The 22,542-nt window shown below is 42.2% G+C and overlaps 1 protein-coding gene across 1 annotated transcript in view; it reads right to left on the bottom strand.

Annotated features, from left to right (window-relative positions):
• SEC24D (SEC24 homolog D, COPII coat complex component) overlaps nucleotides 1–22,542 on the bottom strand; it is a 99,602-nt gene that overhangs the window by 22,101 nt on the left and 54,959 nt on the right. Inside the window, exons 9-13 of the mRNA XM_074993400.1 lie at nucleotides 20,849–20,987; nucleotides 18,183–18,298; nucleotides 11,883–12,007; nucleotides 3,664–3,855; nucleotides 2,871–2,964 (exon numbers count right to left, since the gene is read on the bottom strand). Coding sequence (XP_074849501.1) covers nucleotides 2,871–2,964; nucleotides 3,664–3,855; nucleotides 11,883–12,007; nucleotides 18,183–18,298; nucleotides 20,849–20,987 — 666 coding nt within the window. The remainder of the gene's footprint in view (nucleotides 1–2,870; nucleotides 2,965–3,663; nucleotides 3,856–11,882; nucleotides 12,008–18,182; nucleotides 18,299–20,848; nucleotides 20,988–22,542) is intronic.

The following is a 22,542-nucleotide window of genomic DNA, read 5'->3' as shown; positions in this document are numbered from 1 at the left end:
TTGCTGTGGCTCTCTGTAGAATCACCGTGACAGGAAATGCCAACACTGCTGGATCCCGTTCATGCTGGGAAGCAACTGCAATGCTGCTCCCAGGCCCTAACAAGCTGGTGGGAGTGAGGGAGCCCTTTGGAGCTGGGACATGGTTTAAATGCTGCATCCTGGCTCCAGTGGACTGGAGGGGAGGGGAGCCGACTTTCAGTGGTTACGTGTTCACTAAACATCCCTAGCATGGCACTAAGCAGATTTTGACAATGTGCCTGTGCTTGGTGTATTAGATTGTGTATTCTGTGACGACTTTGAAACAAGAATGCATTTGACTCTTGCGTAGCTTGGGATGGGCACTAGTGGGGGAGGGATAGCTCAGTGGTTTGAGCATCAGCCTACTAAATGCCGGGTTGTGAGCTCAATCCTTGAGGGGACCATTTAGGGATCTGAAGCAAGTAGATTTTTTTTTAAAAAAGGGGGATGGTGCTTAGTCCTGCCACCATGGCAGGGGACTGGACTTGATGACATTCCAAGGTCCCTTCCAGCTCTACGAGATGTGCGTTATCTCCACTGTGTTGCAAACCTCTCTAGTAAGACTGTAACCATAGCAAATGTAAGTAAATGCAACCTTTATGAGCAATTGATTCAGCTGAAAAAGTGGGTGTGCCATGGAATTGTTTTGTCTCATGGAAGCGTGCCATGATATGGAAAAGGTTGGGAACTACTGAAATATATATTGGGCCATGATCTATCTCCACCAATAGGAATTTAATCTATTTTTCTTTCCAGATTGGAATGGTTCTCTTGTTAGTATGAACACAGAATGCACGCTGCTCACATTAAAAATCTTTATGAACAGCAGTTACTTTTCAGTAACTTCTTCATAGGTAAATATCAGACCATTCCTTTTTTTTCTGCAAACATCAGAGGAAATTACAACTGGTGTAGTTCTGACTGGCACTCTTACTTTTTTTAAAACCCAAAGTAAATACCAATAAAAAAGGACTGGTCAGGAGACAAGATTTAATGAATGCATCTTCTGCACAAACATACATTGTGATACTGTAAAAGAGCTCATGAGAAGAGCTTTTAAATTAATAGCCTTTTCATACAAGTATCAGCGAGGTAGCCAGGTTAGTCTGTACCTTCAAAACCAACAAGAAGTCCTGTGGCACGTTATAGACTAACAGATGTTTTGGAACATAAGCTTTCGTGGGCAAAGACCCGCTTTGTCAGATGCATCAGAAGTGGGTCTTTGCCCACAAGAGCTTATGCTTCAAAATATCTGCTGGTCTATAAGGTGCCATGGGACTTCTTGTTGTTTTTTTGTAGAAAATATTACCGCTTGTGGCTTTGTGCTTTTTTTGTAGGAAGTCCACAGATAACCAAATTGATTGTATTTTAATCTATCTGTCCCTGCTAAAGCTACAGTGCAGCCTGGTGGCCCATTTGCACTTCAGCAGGGAGGTACTAGCCACATGGGAAAACACTGGAAAGGCACTGAGTGCAGTGTATTTCTCCTTCAGTTGCATTCAAGCTACCAAAACTTGTCCTGCAAAGCCATGGCAGTGTCCAGTTCAGTGGAACTAGTGCAGTTCAGTATGCGTGGGGCTGGCGCCTGGGAAGGCCTGAGGGTCCCACCGCAGCATCGACTCCTCTCATTCTCCCCGCATACGCAAGCGTGCGCGGGCTAAGTGCCCAGAGTACATTACTTAAGTTATGGGGGTGAAGTAACTGCCACAGCTGCTTCGCAGCCTGATCTCCAAAGTGTCCAACCTGTGAGGACTGGGCACTAGGGTCTGCACTGACCCCCCAGTGAGCAAAAATTGGATAACCTATGAAGAAGGAAATACTGACACAAACTTCAGTGTAGTGGTTCGACTGTGCTGCTAAACTATGCTCCTGAGCAGGGGAGGTCGGTCGAATGGCCAGCAGGGAATGAGGGAGGTCCAACACACCAGGGGTTGGGAGGGAGGCAGGCACCTGGGGTTGCTGCCTCTCCCGGCCTCACTTTGGTTCTCTGCTTAGCAACTGGCTGGTGCTATGTTCCCTGCAATCACCTATTTAAACTAAGCCTGGGCTTTTGAAAGGCCCTTCATTCAAAACCCCCCAGCTAGCTGCCCTGCCCTGCCCTCTCATCTACTTATAGCTGTGCCACTTATCATACTGGGGGTCTGACTGCTTGTTTTTAGGGTCAGGAAATATTATTTTTTCCATTAGGCCAGACTGGCTTGTATTCCAGTGGGCTGTTTTTGTTCGCCTTTCTGGCAGCTTCCAGGAGGTGCACCTGGGTTAGAAACAGTGGGATTCACTGTTCATATTACACGGTTATAAATATTGATTCATCACAACTTTCAGCTGCTGTGCAGTCTGGGTAAAGTCTAATAGGACCTGCCCCTAGAATTAAATAAGCCTTGAGAATGCGGAGTGGGACCTAGCGCTCAGAGTGGAAGAGTATGAAGATTGTCTGGACAGAATGTCTCCAAACCCAGCCCTATGGGTTTCTCCATCAAACCGAGTGAACCCCTGACGCAGCCTGGGAAGGGTCTACCTGGAATGGTTGGCTTGTGGTAAAAGCCTCATAGTTATCACTGGACCGAAACGAATGCCTGCTATGGGAGAACCGGGGTGGGCAATATTTTGCCCCTCCCCAAAGTATAAGTACTCAAGCTGTGGCCTGTTCTTGAAACCCATCCCAGATGTCTGTCAATCATCCACCTGCTTGTCCTGGTCAATAATGGAATCTAAGTTCTGAAAACTATCAGTGATTTCATGTGGTTTCCACTGTAATTTGTGGGAGAACTTGGCATAGTCATTAGCGAACTGAATTTTCATAGCTTATCTGAATAAAGGCTTTGTTCTCACACAGAGAGAAACATTCTAACCTTTAGTGCTTCCATGCCAGCCTGGATAACAGGAGCAAAAACAGTCTCACTCTCATTAGCGTCGGCAAACATCTCTGGAATCTGATCCAACAAACTATGAAAGGGAAAAAGGATCAGTGTTTCAGCTAGTTAGAATACTTGTGTTAAGAACTCAAAATCTGTTACATACCAAGTCTTTTCACACAAGAACTTGCTTCTAATGAAAATAAAATTCAAGGAGATACTAGTAATGCAAATTGTTAGGTTTCTAGCCTCTATAAAATTCAGAATTTTAAATTTTGCAAAATTTACAATTTAAGTTAATTATAAAATACAGCTGCCTATGTCGAATCACACATGATACTGAAATAAAAAAGCAGAGTAGCTTACATTTGGGGAGTAACTGAACTAGGAGGGCTTCAGGAACATAAGCTTGCAACATATATGTCAGTGGCATGAAATACATGCAACACACTAAACAATGTTCCAAACTCTTCTCCAACTCTTCTTCTGTTTCATGGGGCACATGGGGTGGGAGTGGTATATTTTGTCTTCAGTCTTAACTTTGGACAGGCCATTTGACAGCTCTTTTGTGTTTCAGAACTGGAAAACTAGAATACAGCTTTCTGAATGTATGATCACCTCTTAAGGCTTCCAGATAAAAGTAAATATCAAATACATCAACCCAATTTATTTCTAGGCAAAGATCTAATTCTGAGATTTCTGAATGACTTTTTGGAAGGATCATGGTTTGCTGTAAGCCATAACGAAGAATACTCAGTTAATATTCAAATACAAACTATTAATTCTTTACTTGTTCACAACTGATCGTGATTCCTGAAAGTTGACAAGGAAACCATCCAGCAAAGGAACAAAGACTTCCCCAACATCCGATACGACCATCATCTGTGGTTGAGCCAAGTTGCTCTTTATGTTAAAGAAATGCAGAACCTTGGTATAAGTGACAAAGCCAACTCGAATAGCTGAGGTCTCATCTTGTTCTTCTCTGTGAGAAAAATATAAAACAGAACAACTGGAAATAATTTTGAAACATACGCTTTGCAATAAAAGAGTTCTCTGGAACGTGAGGGTGCTGTCAGATAACATGTGCAGGAGAACAAACAACATCAAGATGAAATGTCCCAGTCTAGCTTTAGCTCCAGTTAATCTAATCTCATTAAATTAATTGATACAAACTTTTTGTTCTGTTGGTTTCTTTAAATCTACCCATCAAATGTGCCTCCCATTCAAAGCAAGTCCCCAATATGGAATCAACTAAGGAGAAATCACATTTAATTTAAAAAAGGAGACCTGGTTAGCTGAAAAATCTGCTTTATTGGAAACAGATTAAAGTTCAATTATACTTACGATACTGATGGCTAGTGGAACAGTAATTCCACTTATTAGGACCATCTTCTGGTGCTCTGATGATACTTAGTTGCTTCTGTTCAACTGCCACTTTGGGTCTCTTCAGATCTGTTACGTACTGTATAAGTCAGCTAATCTGACCCAGCCCATGGCTAGTCTCCGAGCCACTGCCCCACATCCACCCTACTGGAGTGCAGCGCATGCCCAGGTATGTGCTTCCCACTTTGAGATCATTTGGACCAACTGAGTAGTGAAGTGAGGGGTTTTGTGTGAGGTCCCTGACTGATTTCCTGTGGGTCAGCGGCCCTTGACTGAGAAAATGTTCCACATCCTTAGCCAGTTCTGCTTGTTTCTGGCTATGTTTGCTACTATCAGGACAACAACAGGTATGGGGCTGCTATACTGCATACCCCACAGCTGTTCCTCTTGCAAGGATTTTGCAAACAGCAGGTTCAGCCTTTATCCTTACGCCGATAATGCGTCTACAGCTCCAGTGGAGCAACATTATTGCTGGCGCTGGTCAGAACATTTGTCTGATTCTTCTTCCCCATTAAAACACAACAACATTGTTTAAAAAGAAAGAAAGGAAGAAAGAAAAAGAAAAACAAAACTTGGGAAATTCAAGTTCAATTCCCGTGTAACTTTGGACAATTCATTTAATTTCTGTGTCTCAGCTCCCCATCTGTAAAATGGAGACATCACAAAAAAAAAAAACCCTCAAGCAGTCCCGTAGCACCTACAAGACCAATAATTTTATTTATTAGGTAATTAGATTCTACAGAACTGCTTGTTTTGTGTGTGAGGTAAGAGTGTGGGCGGGGGGGGGAGCTGAGAGTTTTTGCTGGGGGGAAGGGAGTACTGCACAATTTCTCCGCTCCCATTGGCTGGTTTCAGGCTTTAGGAGCTGAGAGATTTTGTTGAGGGTAAGGATTGCACATTAACCCCCAGTGCAGAGAGCCACAAGGAACAGACAGTGATCTGATGCTGTTGGTAGGCAGGAAAGCTTGCCTCAGAATTTGTCTACACAGCAAAGTTATTCTGAAATAGTTTATTCTGGAGTTATTATTTCAAAATAAACTATTCCAGAATAATGCTTCTATAACACAGGGAAGCCCCAGAACAAGCAAAACTTATTGGCTGTGTCTACAGTAGCCCACCAACTTCGAAATCCCCTTATTTCTATCAGCAGATAGGAATAAGGGGATTTCAAAGTTGATGGGGTCTTTTCAAAAAGGAGCCCCATCTGGACAAGCCGCGTGGCTATACGGCGTGTCAATTTCAAAGTGCTGCGGCTGCCGGGTCTTTCAGCGCTTCATTAGTAAACTTTGCATGGCCATTTCGAAGTTTTGGGCTAGTGTAAACATAGCCATTCTGAAATAGCGTGTCTATACACAATAGAGCCTATTTCGGATTAGAGCCCCCGGCAGCACTGCTAATCCATATTTCTAATCCAAAATCCTATGTCTACACAGCAGAATTATTTCAGAATAAACTATTCCAGAATAGCTTATTTCAAAATAGCCCTATTTCCTGTCTACAAAGCCCCTGTTCTGAAACATTTATTTCAGAATTGGCACTATTCCCCGTGTAGTGAGGCTTACCACGTTCAAAATAAGACATCTGCTATTTTGAAATTATTTCAAAACAGTGGTTGCATCATGTAGATGTTCGCAGAGTTATTTTGAAATAACAGCCATCATTTTGAAATAGTTTTGCTGCGTAGACCTACCCTGGATGTGCTGCTGTCCAGGAGCTGCTTAGGTAACCCCAACTCCTTCCCAGACCCTGCCCCCCATCCTACATCCCTACCCCAGGCCAGAATCCTCTGCTGCTTCCATACTTCCTCCCAGAGCTGCACCTAAACCCCCTGCCCCAGGTCACCATGCTGTCCTGCACCCCCGCCTCCTTACCACAAACTCCCTTCTGCACTCACCCGCCACCCCAGACTCCATGCCCCCTGTATAGAAAAGTGTAGCCCTTGACCACTTATCAAAATCTTGTTGTGCCCCACCCCCACCAAAAATTATTGCCTGACCCTGTGTTAGCTAGACACTCTGTGCCAAGAAAGCTGGCTACACTCTCTCTGTGTTGATCCGCATACATCTATTAGTTGATCTGTGATGTGCTGAGACCCTCAAGCACACTGAAAGGATGGAAACCACCACCACAGAGCACTGGCTTTGTGCTGCCCCTTTGCACACCAGTACAATTTACTCTTTGTGACCTGGCACAAATCACAAACAACTAATGTGTTGCTTTCTAGACAATCAGGTCTTAACTTTCTCCACCGAACTGTTAACAGAGAAAAAAGACCTGGGCAAAGGAGAACTCTAAACCTGTTTGCAATACCCACATAGAGAACCCATGCTCTGGAAAATATCTGCCCTTCAGAGAAAATAAAATCCTGTTTCCAGTGAAGTCAATGGCCAAACTCCCCTTGATTTCAGTGGAGTCAGGATTTGATCCTGATTGTTTGCAGCTGAACATTTAAAAGAAAACAAACAAACAAAAAAAAACCCTTGAGGAAATAATTTTTCTGTTTGTTTGTTTTTTTTAAAGTCAGATATTTATTTCTACCTTCACAATTCACTGTCAGCATTTGATTGTGAACACCATCCCGCCCATGGATCTATATAGGTTCTCAACAATTGGCCCTGTATGTATTGTTTTCTTGAAGCCTGCTGTGTCTATGGTCATAGAATAGCAGCATAAATTCACACTAAGCCTGGAACAACTGTAAAGGTAACAGTGTTTAAATAAAACATCCTCTTCTCTTACTACAGAAATATTTTCTCTGCAAATCAGCCGCTACTCAAAGTGCATCATTATGCATTTTTGAGGCCAACTTTTCTGCTGTCATAACCCCACTGATTTCAGCGGAGTCATCCCAGCAGAGATTATAGCCAAGATCTGGCCTTTGGATGAGACCATGCTTATAACTCTGGACATCCAGAACTCAAAAGCAGTGGGAAAAGATAGAATAAAAACAGGATTTTATTACAATTCCTACCTTGTCGACGGTGAATCAATAAACAGAAAATAGCTACATAAAAGAATCTTGACATGGTATTTCCTATTAGATCTAGCTGTTTTCAAGATATGTTACAAATCCATCACCCATGGTGATTCACAGGGTTCATTTAAAATTTAAAAACATTCACTTTTCTTGTCTCCAACCTGCAATTCTCATGTTAGTTTAGAAAGTTAATCTGCCATTCTTGGCTCAGGGGAACACAGCTGGATCATAAAACGATTTACTCTGATCAAAAATAAATCAATCGTCTGTATTTCCTGTGCTCCATTATGACATTTTTGGAATAACTTCACCCACTGCAACTAGATAAATGAATCATTTCCAAAGGGAAGGGTCTAATTCTCCCCTGCCACTCAGACGCTACTATTGTGTTACTGATGTAACCACCAGAAAGGCTATTCCAACATTCAGCATCTCGACAAGGCCAAGGAATTAATCATCTGCACTTATAGATTTCTTTACTCCACTGAAAAAAAGATGCCCACATCAGCTAATCGAAGCACTCTTAAGCAACATGCATCTGGGACAGTTCTATAAGACGACACTCATATACCACCTCAATACTGAATTTGCTGTTTCCTCTCTCATGATTCTAAAGATTAGTCATGGAGGTAGAAGCAAGCAGCAAGGCTCAAACATGACACAGTTCCATTTAGAGTCCCCTGTTAGGCGTTTAAAGCCTAATATTTAGAGTCTGATTTTTAAAGGCACTGTGCACCCATAAGCAGTGATCCCTCTACCTTTCTCCATGTGCAGAATAAATTTTGTGCACAGAGGCATGTGTGGATGTGCACCTAGAAACAATGCTTCTGGCTCTGGGTGCTGTAAACGCTCTGCTAACCCGCTGGGCGGTGTTTGACTCTCTCTTGGGTGGCCGTCCAAGCACTCAGCTTACAGGGCACACTGCCCATAAGTCACAGAGACTTCAGTGCCAAAATATACAGTAAACTCTTTCATATTTGGCAACCTCGGGAATGGGAGGTTGCTGGATAGGCAAATATGCCGGTTAAGGAAGAGCAGCTGTGGAGGCAAGGCTCAGGAGAGGCAAAGCTGCAGGATCCCTGAACAGGGCCGGGGGGAATACTGGCAGTGCTGGGACCAGGAAGAAGCTGGCAGCACCAGGGCAATGCCATCAGCACTGTGGCTGGGAAGAAGCCGGCAGCGCTAGGGCTGGACTAATACCAGCAGCTCTGGGGCCAGGAAGAAGCCGGCAGAGCCGGGGCCAGGAAGCCAGTGGGGCCAGAAAGAAGCCAGCAGCGCGCGGCTGGGCTACCGACAGCTGGGACATGGGGGAATGCTAGCAGCTCCGGAAAGCCGGCCGGGACTGGGGGAACTCTGATAGTGACGTCCTGTGGAAAAGTGGCATGTTTGTGCTGGTTATACAAGAGTTCCGGCTGAATGACTACCAGATACCAGAGAGTTTACTGTACATTTAAGGGCCTGGTTTTAATCAACCAAATCTAAACATTTTAGCCATACGGTTTTAAGCAAGTAGGGGGAAAAACAAGCCCTGATAAGACTACAGAAAACTATAATCCCTTTTAACTCAGCGTGGAAGCTGCCTTTCCCGAGACTCTTGGCATAACATCGCCCAGATCCTTCTAGGCATCTAGGCACCTAAATACCTTTGAAAAAAACAGCCATACTGGGTGAAACCAAAGGCCCATCTAGCCCAGGGTCCTGTCTTCCAACAGTGGCCAGTGCCAGATGTCTCAGGGGCAGTGAACACAACAGGTAATCATCAACTGATCCCTCTCCTGTCATCCGTTTCCAGCCTCTAACAAACAGGCTACAAACACCACTCCTATCCGCCCTAGTTAATAAGTACTGAGAGACCTAAACTCTATGAGTTATCTACTGTGTTTTTTGTTTTTTGTTTTTTTTTTTGAACCCTGATAAAGTCCTAGTCTTCACATCTTCTGGCAAGGAGTTCCGCAGGCCTACCATGTGCTGTGTGAAGAAAACTTCCTTTTGTTTAGTTTAAACCTGTCCACCTCTTAAATTAATTTGTTGACCTCTTAGTTCTTTTATTATGGGAACAATTAAATAACTTTTCCTAATTCACTTTCTCCATCCCTGTCATGATTTTATAGACCTCTGTCATACCTCCCCCCTCAACTTAGTCTCCTCTTTTCAAAGACAAACAGTCCCACTCTTTTAATCTCTCTTCACATGGCACCTGGCACCCGTTCCAAATCCCTAATCATTATAATTGCCCTTTGCTGACCCTTTTCCAATGCCAAGGTATTTTTGTTGAAGTGAGGCAACTACATCTATATGCAACATTCAAGATGTGGACATGCCTTGGATACAGATAGAGGCAATACAATATTATTTATCTTATTCTCTATCCCATTTTTTTAACGATCCCTAATGCTGTTTGCTTTTTTGACTGCTGCAGCACATTGAGTGGATGTTTTCAGAGAACAAGCCACAATGACTCCAAGATCTCTGTGAGTGGTTATAGCTAGATAAATTCCCATCATTTTGACTGTACAGCTGGGATTATTTTTTTCCAAGTTGCATTTCTTTGCATTTATCAACATTAAAATACATTTGCCATTTTGTTCCTGGTCACCTAGTTTTGTGAGATCCTTTAGAAGCTCTTCACAGTCTGCTTTGTTCTTAACTATCCTGAGCAGTTTAGTAACATCAGAAAATCGTGCCCCCTCACTGTTTGGGTTTACTCCCTATCACCCGCACTTGCCCCTGCTCCTGCCTCTCGGCGAGCCATTTCCATAGCACTACCTGGCACAAGGCCTTAGTGCCAATTCTCCCCAGCAGACTAACTTCCTTATTGCCTCTAAACCTGCCCCCAAGCAATAACAGGTGCCAGAGACTTGGGCATGGAGTTAATTCCCGGTCTACTGGACCCCAGCTTAGGTCTCCCACAGGACAGCAGCAATACCTTTACATTACAGTAAAGACAAAGAATCCGTTAGCGCCTCAGACATGCTTGTAATAATTACTGAGAGGGGTGATATCTATTATAATTCCAGCTAAGTTTCTTGACAATTTTTTTATCTACAGCAGCAGTGTGCCTTATACGGGTAACGTTCATGCTATATCTCTTAAAGGAGCTAAAAAGTGTATGACAGCAACACAACAATTCTGGAAGAAAATGAAGGACCTTTTGTTTCCTTTTTTAACCTAATTACAGAATTTAGGATCTGATCCTGCACTGAGATTAGCTAGGAGAAGCCTTTATGCCTACCCAGAACCCTGTTAGAGACAGGAATTGTGTGTGTCTCCTTGTACTCTATCTGTACTTTGTATTAACGTTGTCATGATAGATCTTTTTTCTTAACTGTCTTTATTCAAGCCTCCTCAAAATCCTTGCTGTGTTAATCGCTTTTTGTTATGACATGCACACTCTTCAACATTTTCTGGGCCAAGACCAGTCCTGGTAAAAGGTTTCCACCAGATACCAAACTTTTGTCTATAATATTCTTTTCAACAGCATATTAAACCTTTCTTTTTGCATCCTGGGAGAAGATTTTCTCCTCAGAAGTTCACTGTATAGAAATATCTAATACACAGAGGTGCTGGCATGAGAACTCAAATGGTGGGCTTGAAATTTGGCTAATCAAAGAAGTGCTAAATAAATGTATCAGAGAGGTAGCTGTGCTAGTCTGTAGCTTCGAGAACAACAAGAAGTCTTGTGGCACCTTATAGACTAACCGATATTTTGGAGCATAAGCTTTCGTGGGAAAAGGCCCGCTTCATCAGATGCATGAGTGGGGGGTGGTGGTTTCAGAGGGGTTTAAAGAGTGGAGTCCCAGTAACAGGGAGGGCCAGAGCTGATGAGGTCTATTCAGCAAGGTGGAAATGGCCCAGTATCAACAGTACTTATCAAAAGAGGAAAAAACAAGTCAGATCAGACGGGGATGTGAGCCTTTGTCAGAGTCTAATGGGGAGATATTAGCATCCAGAGCAGAGAAACTGCCTTTGTAAACTGCAAGCCACTCCCAGTCTCTGTTTAATCCATGGTTAATGAAGTCAAATTTGCAAATAAATTGCAGCTCAGAGATTTCTCTCTCCATTTCATTTTTGAAATTTTTCTGTTTCAGGACTGTCACCCTTAAATCTGCCACTGAGTGTCCAGGGAGACTGTAACATAAATAAATAACTAAATAAATGTAGTGCTACATCTTTAAAAACAGGCTTGAATTTCTATTTCTGGCAGTTCTGAGGAGGTAGAGGTTCAGTGTGCCGTGTTTTTGACTAAAACAGAGGTTTCAATTAATTAAATTAGTTATAAAAAATAAATAGACTCAAAACACATCTCCCAAAGTTCTCTGGCATTCAGTTGACTGTACTGCCATTGCTCAGAGCTATAAGGAGGTGAGGGGGGAAAGTTTGTAAAACCATAAAAAAAATCAACCAAATCCTTACCTTCCATAATGGCTTTTACACGTCACAAGTTAAACAAGCCTCAAACCCAAACTATTTTAGAACTATCAACAATGTTAACTATATAATCTAGTGTTGTCTATCAATAATTGTCCTAAATCTCTTCCATCACAATTCTGATACCTTTAGAATTTTTTTTTTTGTTTTGTTTTTTTTCTGTTCAGCAAGTGAACTGCTGAGATGTGGAAAACTGTATAAAAACATGATTATCTCTTTACCTTGGAAGTTTATCCAGCACAGTCTTCAGCTCGTTACATATGAGTTTAACAAGACCACTCTTTATGTTACTGTATGATACGTCAATCATGAAGATATAGGCTGGTGGGTTGGGAGGCTTGTTGTTCTATAGAAAAGACAGACAATCATCATCCACATACACAGAGCCAAACTAGAAAGGAGTTATACGTTAAATTTAACAAAACCTACAGAGTGCTTTATCATGCAAGCCAAATAATTATTTGATGATTGAACACACACTTAAAAGTAAAATTATGATTTAATTTTTGAAAAGCACCATGTCTGGACTTGAACATTCCTGCAGGGCAATAATCTTCTGGTGGTATAAACCATCAAGGTGAAGTTGTTTACTGGAAGTGGTGGATATGGATAAATATTATGAAAAATTTCCTGGACATTTTCAAATGTGTAAACCATAAGTCTTTGTCTCTCTGCACACTTTTTCCCCCCTTTCCATGTACTTTTGTGTAATAACATTTCACCAGCATAATTTTTGCATTTGCATCACCATTAGCGTCAAAACACTGATCAGTTATAAAAACAATTAGAATTAAAACAGACCCATCATTCGAAATACTATTTAGTGAACACATGCCCAATGGCTGTGAATGAGTATGTTTGTGCTCCAGCCAATCTTGACAATAGCTGAATTTTGAACCACTGGGAGGCCCTATGTACTTTTAGGAAAAAACAGATTTTATACAAGATAAATAGAGCAAGAGTTCATACCATTTATATGTAAACAAAGGCTACCAGTATGCTGGGATGGGATAGACTCCTGGGTAAACTTTTTCCACGTTGTTTCTTGTTCACACCATAAGTAACATAAAAGTGACAGACATACTAAGCTACACCAAGTTTCTATGTATAATATTTATTTATAAATTTATTAAAAGTGGGTGACGTAATATAATTTTTTAAGCCAAGTTCCTATGGTGAAAGAAACAAGCTTCCAAACTTTCACCGACACCCACCCCCACCAACATATTCAGTGGAACAAACTGTTTAGCATCAGTAGAGTTAACACATTTCGAGATACCATTCAAAGTGAAGTGGCCCATTAACACCCCTTTGAGAAAGGAAGGGAGAAAAGGAAAAATGGCAGTAAGGGTAGCGGTGGTGCAGGGGGAAGGATTGCTCCTGGGTTACTGATATAAGCCATAAATCCAGTGTCTATTCAGTGCAGGGTTTTGTTTTGTTTTTTTTTTAAAAAAAGAAAAAAACCTTGAACTGCAAGTGGAGCATAGGTCATCTAGAAGTCTCCTCCACTCCACTCTGTCTGGGGACAAAGCTTCTAGCTGACGTCAGGAGTACCCCAGTTGTTACCCTTCAGTCTCAGAAGATCTTCCCCACATTGTCCAAGGTCTTCCTCTTCTGCATTTTCCTTGCTCTAGCAAAGTTACAAATTTAAGCTCCCAAGTTCATCTTTCGAAGCTGTTGTGCAGTTTTCTTTTTGAGGATGAAGACTGTGAGGTCAGATTCAGAGTGATCATTTTGTGAAAAACTTTCGTCACAGGCAACATGGTGGTTTTGCCTTATCATTTTTCGGAGAGTTCATTGAAGATTACTACTACTACTGCAGTGATTGTTTGGTTGCACCTAGTTAGTTGTTATTCAGGCCTTCAGTGTGGACCCCACATGCTGTGATAAGCAGGTGTAGGAACCAAGAAAGTTGTGTCTTTGCAGAGGGAGGTGAGAAACAGCCACAGGTTTTGCATCTGTTATTCTGGTAGGGTCTGCTGCAGCTGAATGCAGGTGTGTCTTGGTGTGTGGGGAGCTTGCTGATGATGATAGGGAGGCTGGGTGTTGTCCAAAGGCCAAAAGAGGGGGTTCAAGAAAGATTTCTTAAAGAATGTGGTCACCGTTGACTATGGATTGTAACGGTTTAACAATAACTGCCCCACACTGCAACCTATATAAGATAAAGTAACAACTAAGGCAGCACAATCAGAAGGAGTTTTATCATCAGATTGAAGCAGGTTCTCTAGGGCTGGGTCTACACGAGCCCCTTCCTTTCGAAAGGGGCATGTTAATGAGTGGGTTCAAAATATGCTAATGAGGCGCTGCAATGAATATGCAGCACCTCATTAGCATAATGGCAGCCGCGGCGATTCAAAAGTGCAGCTTTTTCGAATTGCGTGCTGCCTGTGGAGACTGGACCTTCTGAAACGACCTCTCTGGTGACAGAAAGAAGGGCTTTTAAAAACTGGGGGGGTCCTTTTGGAAGGTTCCATCTCCATGTGTGGCGTGCGATTCGAAAAGCTGCAATTTCGAATCGGCACAGCTGCCATTATGCTAATGAGGTGCTGCATATTCATTAGTGCCTCATTAGCATCTTTCAAACCTGCTCATTAACATGCCCCTTTCAAAAGAAAGGGGCTCCTGTAGACACAGGGTAGGAGTATTTGAGTGGCTCATTGCATGATGCAGTCTACTTCTCTGGTGGAGGTCCTTTTATGGTGAAGGGAGTTTTAAGTGTGTTTAATGCTTAAGAAAACACACTGGTTTGAGCAACCTGGACACCGAAGTGCTTTATTTACAAATCCAAGACAGCCTGGGCAACAGCAATATGGTGGTATGGCTGGTTCAGCATATGCCAACAGAAGGCATTTTTATCAGTGTAGCTAAACCCCTTCTCCAAACAAACTCGTTAAGCTGACAGATGCTCTCTTCTGCCAGATCATTTTGTCTATACAGAGGTTTCATCAGCATAAGTATGTTGGCTAGGACATGGTTCTTCACACCACTGACATAGCTACAAAGAAAGCAACCAACCTTTGCAGGTTAGACCTGGTCTGAAATGTTTTACCAAACTTTCTCTGGTTTTGTTCTGAAGGCATTAAGAGGGTGACAGAATAGCTCAATTTCCATGACAATTAATTCTTTAGCTTCCCTACTAAAATGGACAATAATCATGACTTGGGTGTGAGTGGACGTGGAAATGACTAGGAAATGGTCCAAAGTCAATCAAGGTATGCTGTGCTACACCCATCAGATATATAGTTCCAGTCACTTACCGAGTCACAATATTCCCATTACTAGCCCTGCAATTGGAACATTCCCAGGCCTGCCCCCAAATATTTACCCTAAACTTAGAGATGCAGCCTTCATTCTCCCTTCACTTACACCATTGTAAGACAGGAGTGCTATGGATCTAAGAGGAACACCAGGTCATGTTTTTATAAGCTGTTTTCGTTTCAGTTTTTGGACCCTGTTTTAAAAAAATCACATGTACTTTTGTAAATCCCATAGCAGTTTATAAAAAGATCTTGGCTAATTTCTGACAGCTCTGTGATAGAAATGAGATGCTGTGCTTTTGCCATATCCGCCCAACAGAAGAACAGTAATACAAAACAGCTGTTGTTTGTTAATATTTTCTGTAGCTGTTCATCCTCATAGTTTGATAAGGGCAAAGGAAATGATCCTTCAGTTTTGGTCTGCGATTTAGAAAATAAATAAATGTTACTGCCTCAGACCAAAGAGAAAATAAAAGATCAAATAACTCTGCCTGACTCCCAAGTAGCCATAGCTTAACACCTCCAAAGAGGTTTTAAATTTCTAACATTCATTTCAAAATTAAATCTTGAAACAAATTCACATGAATGTCCACTTTTGTGTTGTAATATCAGGCTCCTTGACCAAAAAAAAAAAAAAAAGCTTCTTATCAGAGCTCCTGAATGAACTAAGCTTTATGACAACAGCTTAGGACAGGAAACTATTAGCTGAAGATTCAAGTGTCAGCAAGGATCACATTTGAGAACAAAGAACTCATATCTTAAACACACTTTAACGGACTCCTTCCAAAGTTTATGCATCACCTCTTTAGCTGCCATAAATCAGTGCAGCTGTTGATGTGATGGAGCTATATCCATTTACTGGAGCTGAGAGTCCTGTACTATATTCCTACTTCAGCTCATTTTAGAACTGAGACTGATCCAGATCCCAGTGAAGTCAATGAAAAGCTTCCCAATCATTTAATTGAACTTTGGATCAGGCCTTCAGCAAACTATGAGGGGGTCAGCTAGTTAGCTTGCTGAATTCCTCAGCCTAACAACATAAATTCAAACATGCTAAAATCATAGCAGTAAGTGGATGTTCTGAACCCAAAACCTTGACTTTAAGGGACTGTTCAGGCTCAGACTGAATTCTTATGGTTATCATAACCTTGATCCTCCTTCTGTTGACACTAACAGGAATTTGGTCAGTCTAGGATGAGAATGGGATGTCGGGGGCAGAAAACATTTCTAATTTGTCTTAATTTTACAAGACATTGACCATGATGGTACTTTATTCTGACCAACACATCTCTGAATGAAGCTTATGTTCATTTTTGACCAAATTTCTAACACAGATTAGGAGTTTGATCAGCTATTACTGACCACCCCACAGAAGAGGCCAGAAAAATCCAAAATGTTACACACAGGAGGTGTAACATTTTGTCTGACCAAACTCCTAATCTGTGTTAGAAATTTGGTCAAAAATGTAACATCCATTCACTTTAATGGGCTTTGGATCGGACCCTCAATGAGTTCCTAATATGAAGACCAAACCATACTTCTACAGCTAACACAGCAGTCAAACATGCAACTATTCATTTCTGGGAAACGTGGTAGGTCAACTTCTTAGGCTGAGCTTTGTCAAGCAGGGAATGAGATTTAGCCACACATCTGCTTTAAAAATTAGGAGATGTGACAAATGTGACAACTGCTTTGAAAATCTCAACTGTAGCCTCTAGAGCAATGCCACATCCAGTAGTCCCTCGAGTTACACAAGGGTTGCACTCCCATGCACCCTCATGTAACTTGAATGTCGCATATGTCGGGGGCAGCTTTTTTCCTTGCAAGAACTCACGTTCTGCAGCCGTGGAGGCAGCAGGAGTACCTGGAGCTCCTTTTCGAAGGTAAGTTCTTGGGGGGGGGGGGGGGGGGGGGCAGTTGGGGAGAGTTAAGCCTGGCGGTGGGTTAGGGCTGTGGGAGTGGGAGAGCGAGAGAGAGAGAACCGGGGTGGCGGTGTTTGAACCGGGGCTGCGCATGGGGAGGAAGTGGCGCTGAACCGGGTCTTGAGGGGAGGGGGATTTTGACTTGTGCTTAACTCACATTAATGCTGAGTTAAATGCAACTCAAAATCATGCTTTTACAGGGATTACTGTAATGAGGAGCATAAGAGTCAACCCTGTGAGTGCTCAGAAGCTGGAGCACCCACAGGAGAAATAGCGGGTACTCAACACCTGCTCACAGCTAAACTTCCCCGATCCTCCACAGCGCCTCTTGCCCTCCACAGAGCAGCTATTCCATTGCCTTCAGGAGGAGAGAGCAGCAGAAATGCAGCATGCTCAGGGGAGATAGTGACGCAGGGTGGGGGCTGGGGCAAAGGGGTAGAATTGAGATGAGCAGAGCATGGAAGGGGCTTTGAGGGTATGGGTGAAGTGGGACCACAGGTGTGGAGGGAGGGTGTTGAGCCTATGGCTAAGACCAAATCAAGGCCCTAGCTGAAGCATAGTGGACCCACACACTTTGCTGAAATGCCCTGTAAATTTTGTTTCACAGTCATATAATTCAACAAGTGTTATAACAGAAACCAAGAGCAACAATGTTAATGGGAGAGGGCGAAGCTCATTTGGGTACATCATCCTGTGTTTTCAGGTGCAATTTTGAAAATGTTCATCACCTCCTGAACTTCCAGTGTGGGGCTACCATATTAAAAAAAGAGGACACTCCTGCAAAGGAGTGTATTCGTACCAGTGTCTACCAACTCAACTTGTATTAATACAGGTTGAACCTCTCTAGTCTGGCACCCTTGGTGCCGTATGAGAGAGACTGCCCAACTATGGGAGGTCAGTATTGTCTAATAGCATTAACCCTGCCACTTCATACTGGACTCTTAGAAGACATTCAGTGGTAAATTGCAGCGAAATAAAAGCAAAAACCAGAGTCAGGGCTGGTGGCTGTAAACTAACTTTATGGGACTGTAGCAAACTTGGCCACACCCATGATAAGTGGTCATCCAGCTAACTAAAATCAGAAGGATTACAGATGTTGCCAGACAGGAGAGTTCAGATTACAGAGGCTCAACCTGTAATACATTAGCACAACGTGAGTTGGTAGAAACTGATACATTCACTCTCCCTTGCAGGGGTGTCCTCTTTTTTTTGAAAGGTCAAATACGGTAACCCTATTCCAGTGTGAACTTGAAGACGCCCCTATTCTGCTTTAGATATTTAAAGGATTCAGTTTGCTTTGACATCAATTCTTAAACAAACTTTCCACGCTGGAAATACTTACTCTGCAATAATCCAATGTAGCGACATATTCATATGATCCTAGAGATAACTCTGGCCTTTCGTAGTGGTCTGTTCTTCTGCCAATGTGGTCCAGATGTTGAAAAAAGAAGGGTGGGACTATAGAAACAAAAAACAGTAAAAAAATATTTTTTCTTCTTTTAATCAACACCACTGAATCAAGGCAGCCTACTAGCTCTCGGGGAAGCTGAACAAATGCTGAGATGGGTAATAGATTAATAGATTAATATGCAGAAAGACAACAGTTTTTAAAAGAAAAAGGGTGTTTTGTGCATATTGTCACATGTGTGCTCCTGATGTATTTGAAGGACTGGATATTTTTCCCCTCAGCAACATTTGAGTCTTCCACTCATCCTGCCTTTCCAAGGTTTCAGGGACAGCAAATTACTCCAGGCTTGCTACTGTAAACTTGAAGCTGTCATAGCCCCAGCTGCAAGAGCCAATGGATCTACAGAGTCAGAGTCAGCAGCACTGCCTCTGCACCAGCCAGCCCCATTCCACCCGCAGGTTTTGCTGCATGGAAGATATTAGTGGGGATTACAAATAGTGGCTTTCTGTGCAGCAGAACTGCCTCTGTTCCACTCTGTTGTGAGCATTCTGCAACCACAGAATCCTAGGGTTGGAAGAGCCTCAGGAGGTCATTGAGTCCAGTCATACACTAAAAGTGAATGATGGATTACACTGCAGGATTCTTGGCACCTTTAGGAAATGAGTCCTAAATAAATTAAATAACCGTATCTAAACTGCAGGATGACAAACACATTTCATGTCTAATTTTTAGAGCAAAAGAAGACAGCAACCCTTTGGGTTCTTTCTAGCCCCATCTTCACCAATTACTTCCCTGATTACCTTAACTTAAACTTGCTACATCACAGTTTGCGCCTCATTTTAAAAGGGGGATAGCACTTACCTGTCTCACAGGGGAGTTTTAAGGTCAATTAAAGGTTGTAAAATGCTTTAAGACTCTTGGAGGAAAGGCACAGAAGAAGCACAAAGTATGATTTAACCTGATGCTACAATGCAAACACAATATTTACACTTTTTATAACAGACACCATATGCGTTTATAAGAATTTAAACTGAACAAATAAACAATGCAAACTTGCTGTTATACTTTGCCCAAAAGACAGAGCTTCCTGCCAAAAAAGAGTTGGCCTGAATCCTTCAGGGCTCATGTTTCAGAGTTGAAAAGATGACTGTATTAGGGAAAGCACTACACCACTGTGATCCTGCTGAGGAAATCCAACTTGATACAAAACGGCTCGAAAGATGAGTTCTGGCAAAGACTGGGGATCCAGCCAAAAGCAAAAGAACACTTACTTATGAGTCACATGCAGCACACTTGAACAAATATGGCATGGTATCTTCTGTGAAAACCAAGTCTTGTCACAGTACGATTAATAGGTGATTTAACCATTAAATACTTGGTCTCAGACAGGACTGCTTCCACGCTGTTTAAATATTTGTTCTTAGCCAGGCACTTAGGTGTATTTAAATAAATTTAGCTTCATTTGAAATTCTAGCTAACAGTTTGGAATAGAGCAAACATACATCATGTGTTGACAAAGCATTTTAAAAGATAACTTTGGATGAAGCTGCAGAGTGAATTTCACTGTGTTGCACAGGTATATTTTGTTACAACACATTTCTCTTTAAAAGTAGATTTGACCAGAAGTATATTTTCTTAAACTACTTAAAAATAATTCTGACGGAATGCTATTGGGTACATCTCAATTATTTTCATATGCAGAAATATTAATTGAAGGCCCAGCATACAACATGTCAAAAATCATCTTCCTCTTGTGGTTGTATTGCACATCAAAAGAAGGGCCCAATTCTCTCTTCTGGAAGCATGGTACATGAATATATGAGTGATGCTGAAGACAAAACTGGTTTTATGTCACGATTATGCTGCCCTTATTCTGGGACTGTCTAAGAGCTGTTTAGAGCAACTTCAGCATCCAGTTGCTCCACAGGAGGGGAGAATCACTTTGGAGCAGAGGTGTGTTTCACTGCAAATGCACCCCTATCACTCTGGCTAAGCCATTTTGAGACTCACCCTGTTTAGGACCACTTCCCTAACTGCTGGTTCTAGCTAGGTTTATGGTGCCTTTGTGGAGTAGAGAGAAAGAGCCAGAAACAATAACTGGGTCCAGTATTTCTACTCATTCAAGGCCACACAAATACAGAACGTGTGTGTTTTAATCGTTCTGCCTCCTCAGCCTCAGCTCCAGAGCTGTTATTCTCAGTTTAAAGTGGTAATGAAGAAATCCAGTTCCATATATTTACCTCCATAAAAAGGAGCAGAACAACGACGATGTCAGCAGAAAAAACTCTTATTGAACTTTATTTCTTATAATGTAGCAGATTCAATTACCACTATTTCTTCAAATACGTTCAATTATATTTCCAGAAACTATTCCAGTGAGAGCAGAAGGGCTCAAAGATCCTCAGTGAAAATCAGAGCAGCTTCCCTGATTTCAACAGAACCAAGATGAATCACAAAGACTCTGACTGATAAATGTTTTCAAAAGTGAAAGCCTCATACAGCCAGAGCAGGAATAGAGAATTTGGATCACAGTGAATGCAGTTTCCTGTTAGCATTATTGAATGAATAATAAACACAAATAGTATGCAAATGTCACTTACCGTCATTAATGCAACTGCAAAATCCACATTGATACTTCCTTCCCCCCTCTATGAATTGCATGAAGGGACACATATAGGCTTTGCATCTGTTGCATCGAATTGGTCCAGTATCCCCATGGTTGACAACATAAAGAGGTGTCTACACAGAATGGAAAAGAGAGTTGTAAAAAAGCATCACTGAAACACTAAACCTTAAAAACGCCTGGGTAGAGTCTGATGCAGGATCCCCCCAGATTCCGAAACATTTATTTTGCTAAGAGCAGGGGTCTCATGCTCCTCTCAGGAGAGCTGGGCATTCAGGGCAAGCGGCAGAAGAGGCTAGTTTTCTTCCTGCTGAAATGTTCCAAGACAACAGTTTTAGTGTCTTCTCTTTAGAGCAGCATGATCCCTTCCGAATTCAGTTGAAAGGGGAGAGAATTGGCTTACTCTGCAGGCACCCTCCACTTAGGGGCCAATTTTGTCATGTTCATTCACAATGAACAGTATAATCAATTTGACTAATTGCTTAATAAGGGATTATTCAGTATGAATATGGAAGGCAGAATTTGGCTGAGAAGCCTATATAAAGATTTTCATGAACTGTCGCAGTTATTCTCTGCAAACAAGTACATACACAAATGAGACCTCCCCCTACCACAAAAAAGAAAAAGTATATCCTGATTAAGAAAAGCGTTTCTATTCAAGCACCTCTCTTACACACGATTACATCCTTGTGAACTTAACACAGGGTTAAAGTTAAGCACGTGTTTAAGTGCTTCTCCTGTATCAGACCCTTAGATTACAATTGTTCAGCAACAGCAAAATGGCAAATGAAATTCAATAATGCAATACTGGAAAACAATCTCAATTATACATACAAAATGATGAGGTCTGAATTAGCTTTTACCAGTCAGGAAAGATCTTGAAGTCACTGTAGCTAGTTTTTTTGAAAACTCAGTGTGCAGTGGTAAGCAAAAAAAACAGAATGGGAAAAACTATTAGGTGAGGGAGAAAAGACGACAAGTATGTCACTATAAGACTCTATGGTACACTGAGACTTTGAATATTGTGTACAGTTCTGGTCACTCCCTCTCATAAAACATGTATTCAACTTGGAAGGGTACAAAAAAGGGCTACAAAAATGCATACGAGTATGAAAGAGCTTCCATACACAGACGCCATGTCTACACTAGCCCCAAACTTCGAAATGGCCATGCAAATGGCCATTTCAAAGTTTACTAATGAAGCGCTGAAATACATATTCAGCGCCTCATTAGCATGCGGGCGGCCGCGGCACTTCGAAATTGACGCGGCTCGCCGCCACACAGCTCGTCCCGACGGGGCTCCTTTTCGAAAGGACCCCGCCTACTTCGAAGTCCCCTTATTCCCATCTGCTCATAGGAATAAGGGGACTTCGAAGTAGGCGGGGTCCTTTCGAAAAGGAGCCCCGTCGGGACGAGCTGTGTGGCGGCGAGCCGCGTCAATTTCGAAGTGCCGCGGCCGCCCGCATGCTAATGAGGCGCTGAATATGTTATTTCAGCACTTCATTAGTAAACTTCGAAATGGCCATTTGCATGGCCATTTTGAAGTTTGGGGCTAGTGTAGACATAGGCAGAGAGTTTAAAAAGGCTGGAATAGTTCAGCATGGGAAGGAGACAATGGAGGTTGAGAAGAAAATACGACAGAGGTCTATAGGTGTTAAGAAAATGAACAAA

The sequence above is a fragment of the Carettochelys insculpta genome, chromosome 4, assembly GCF_033958435.1.
Source record: "Carettochelys insculpta isolate YL-2023 chromosome 4, ASM3395843v1, whole genome shotgun sequence".
Lineage (NCBI taxonomy): Eukaryota > Metazoa > Chordata > Testudines > Carettochelyidae > Carettochelys > Carettochelys insculpta.
The sequence above is the reverse complement of the archived record's forward strand: the minus strand, read 5'-3'. Positions and strand labels throughout refer to the sequence as shown.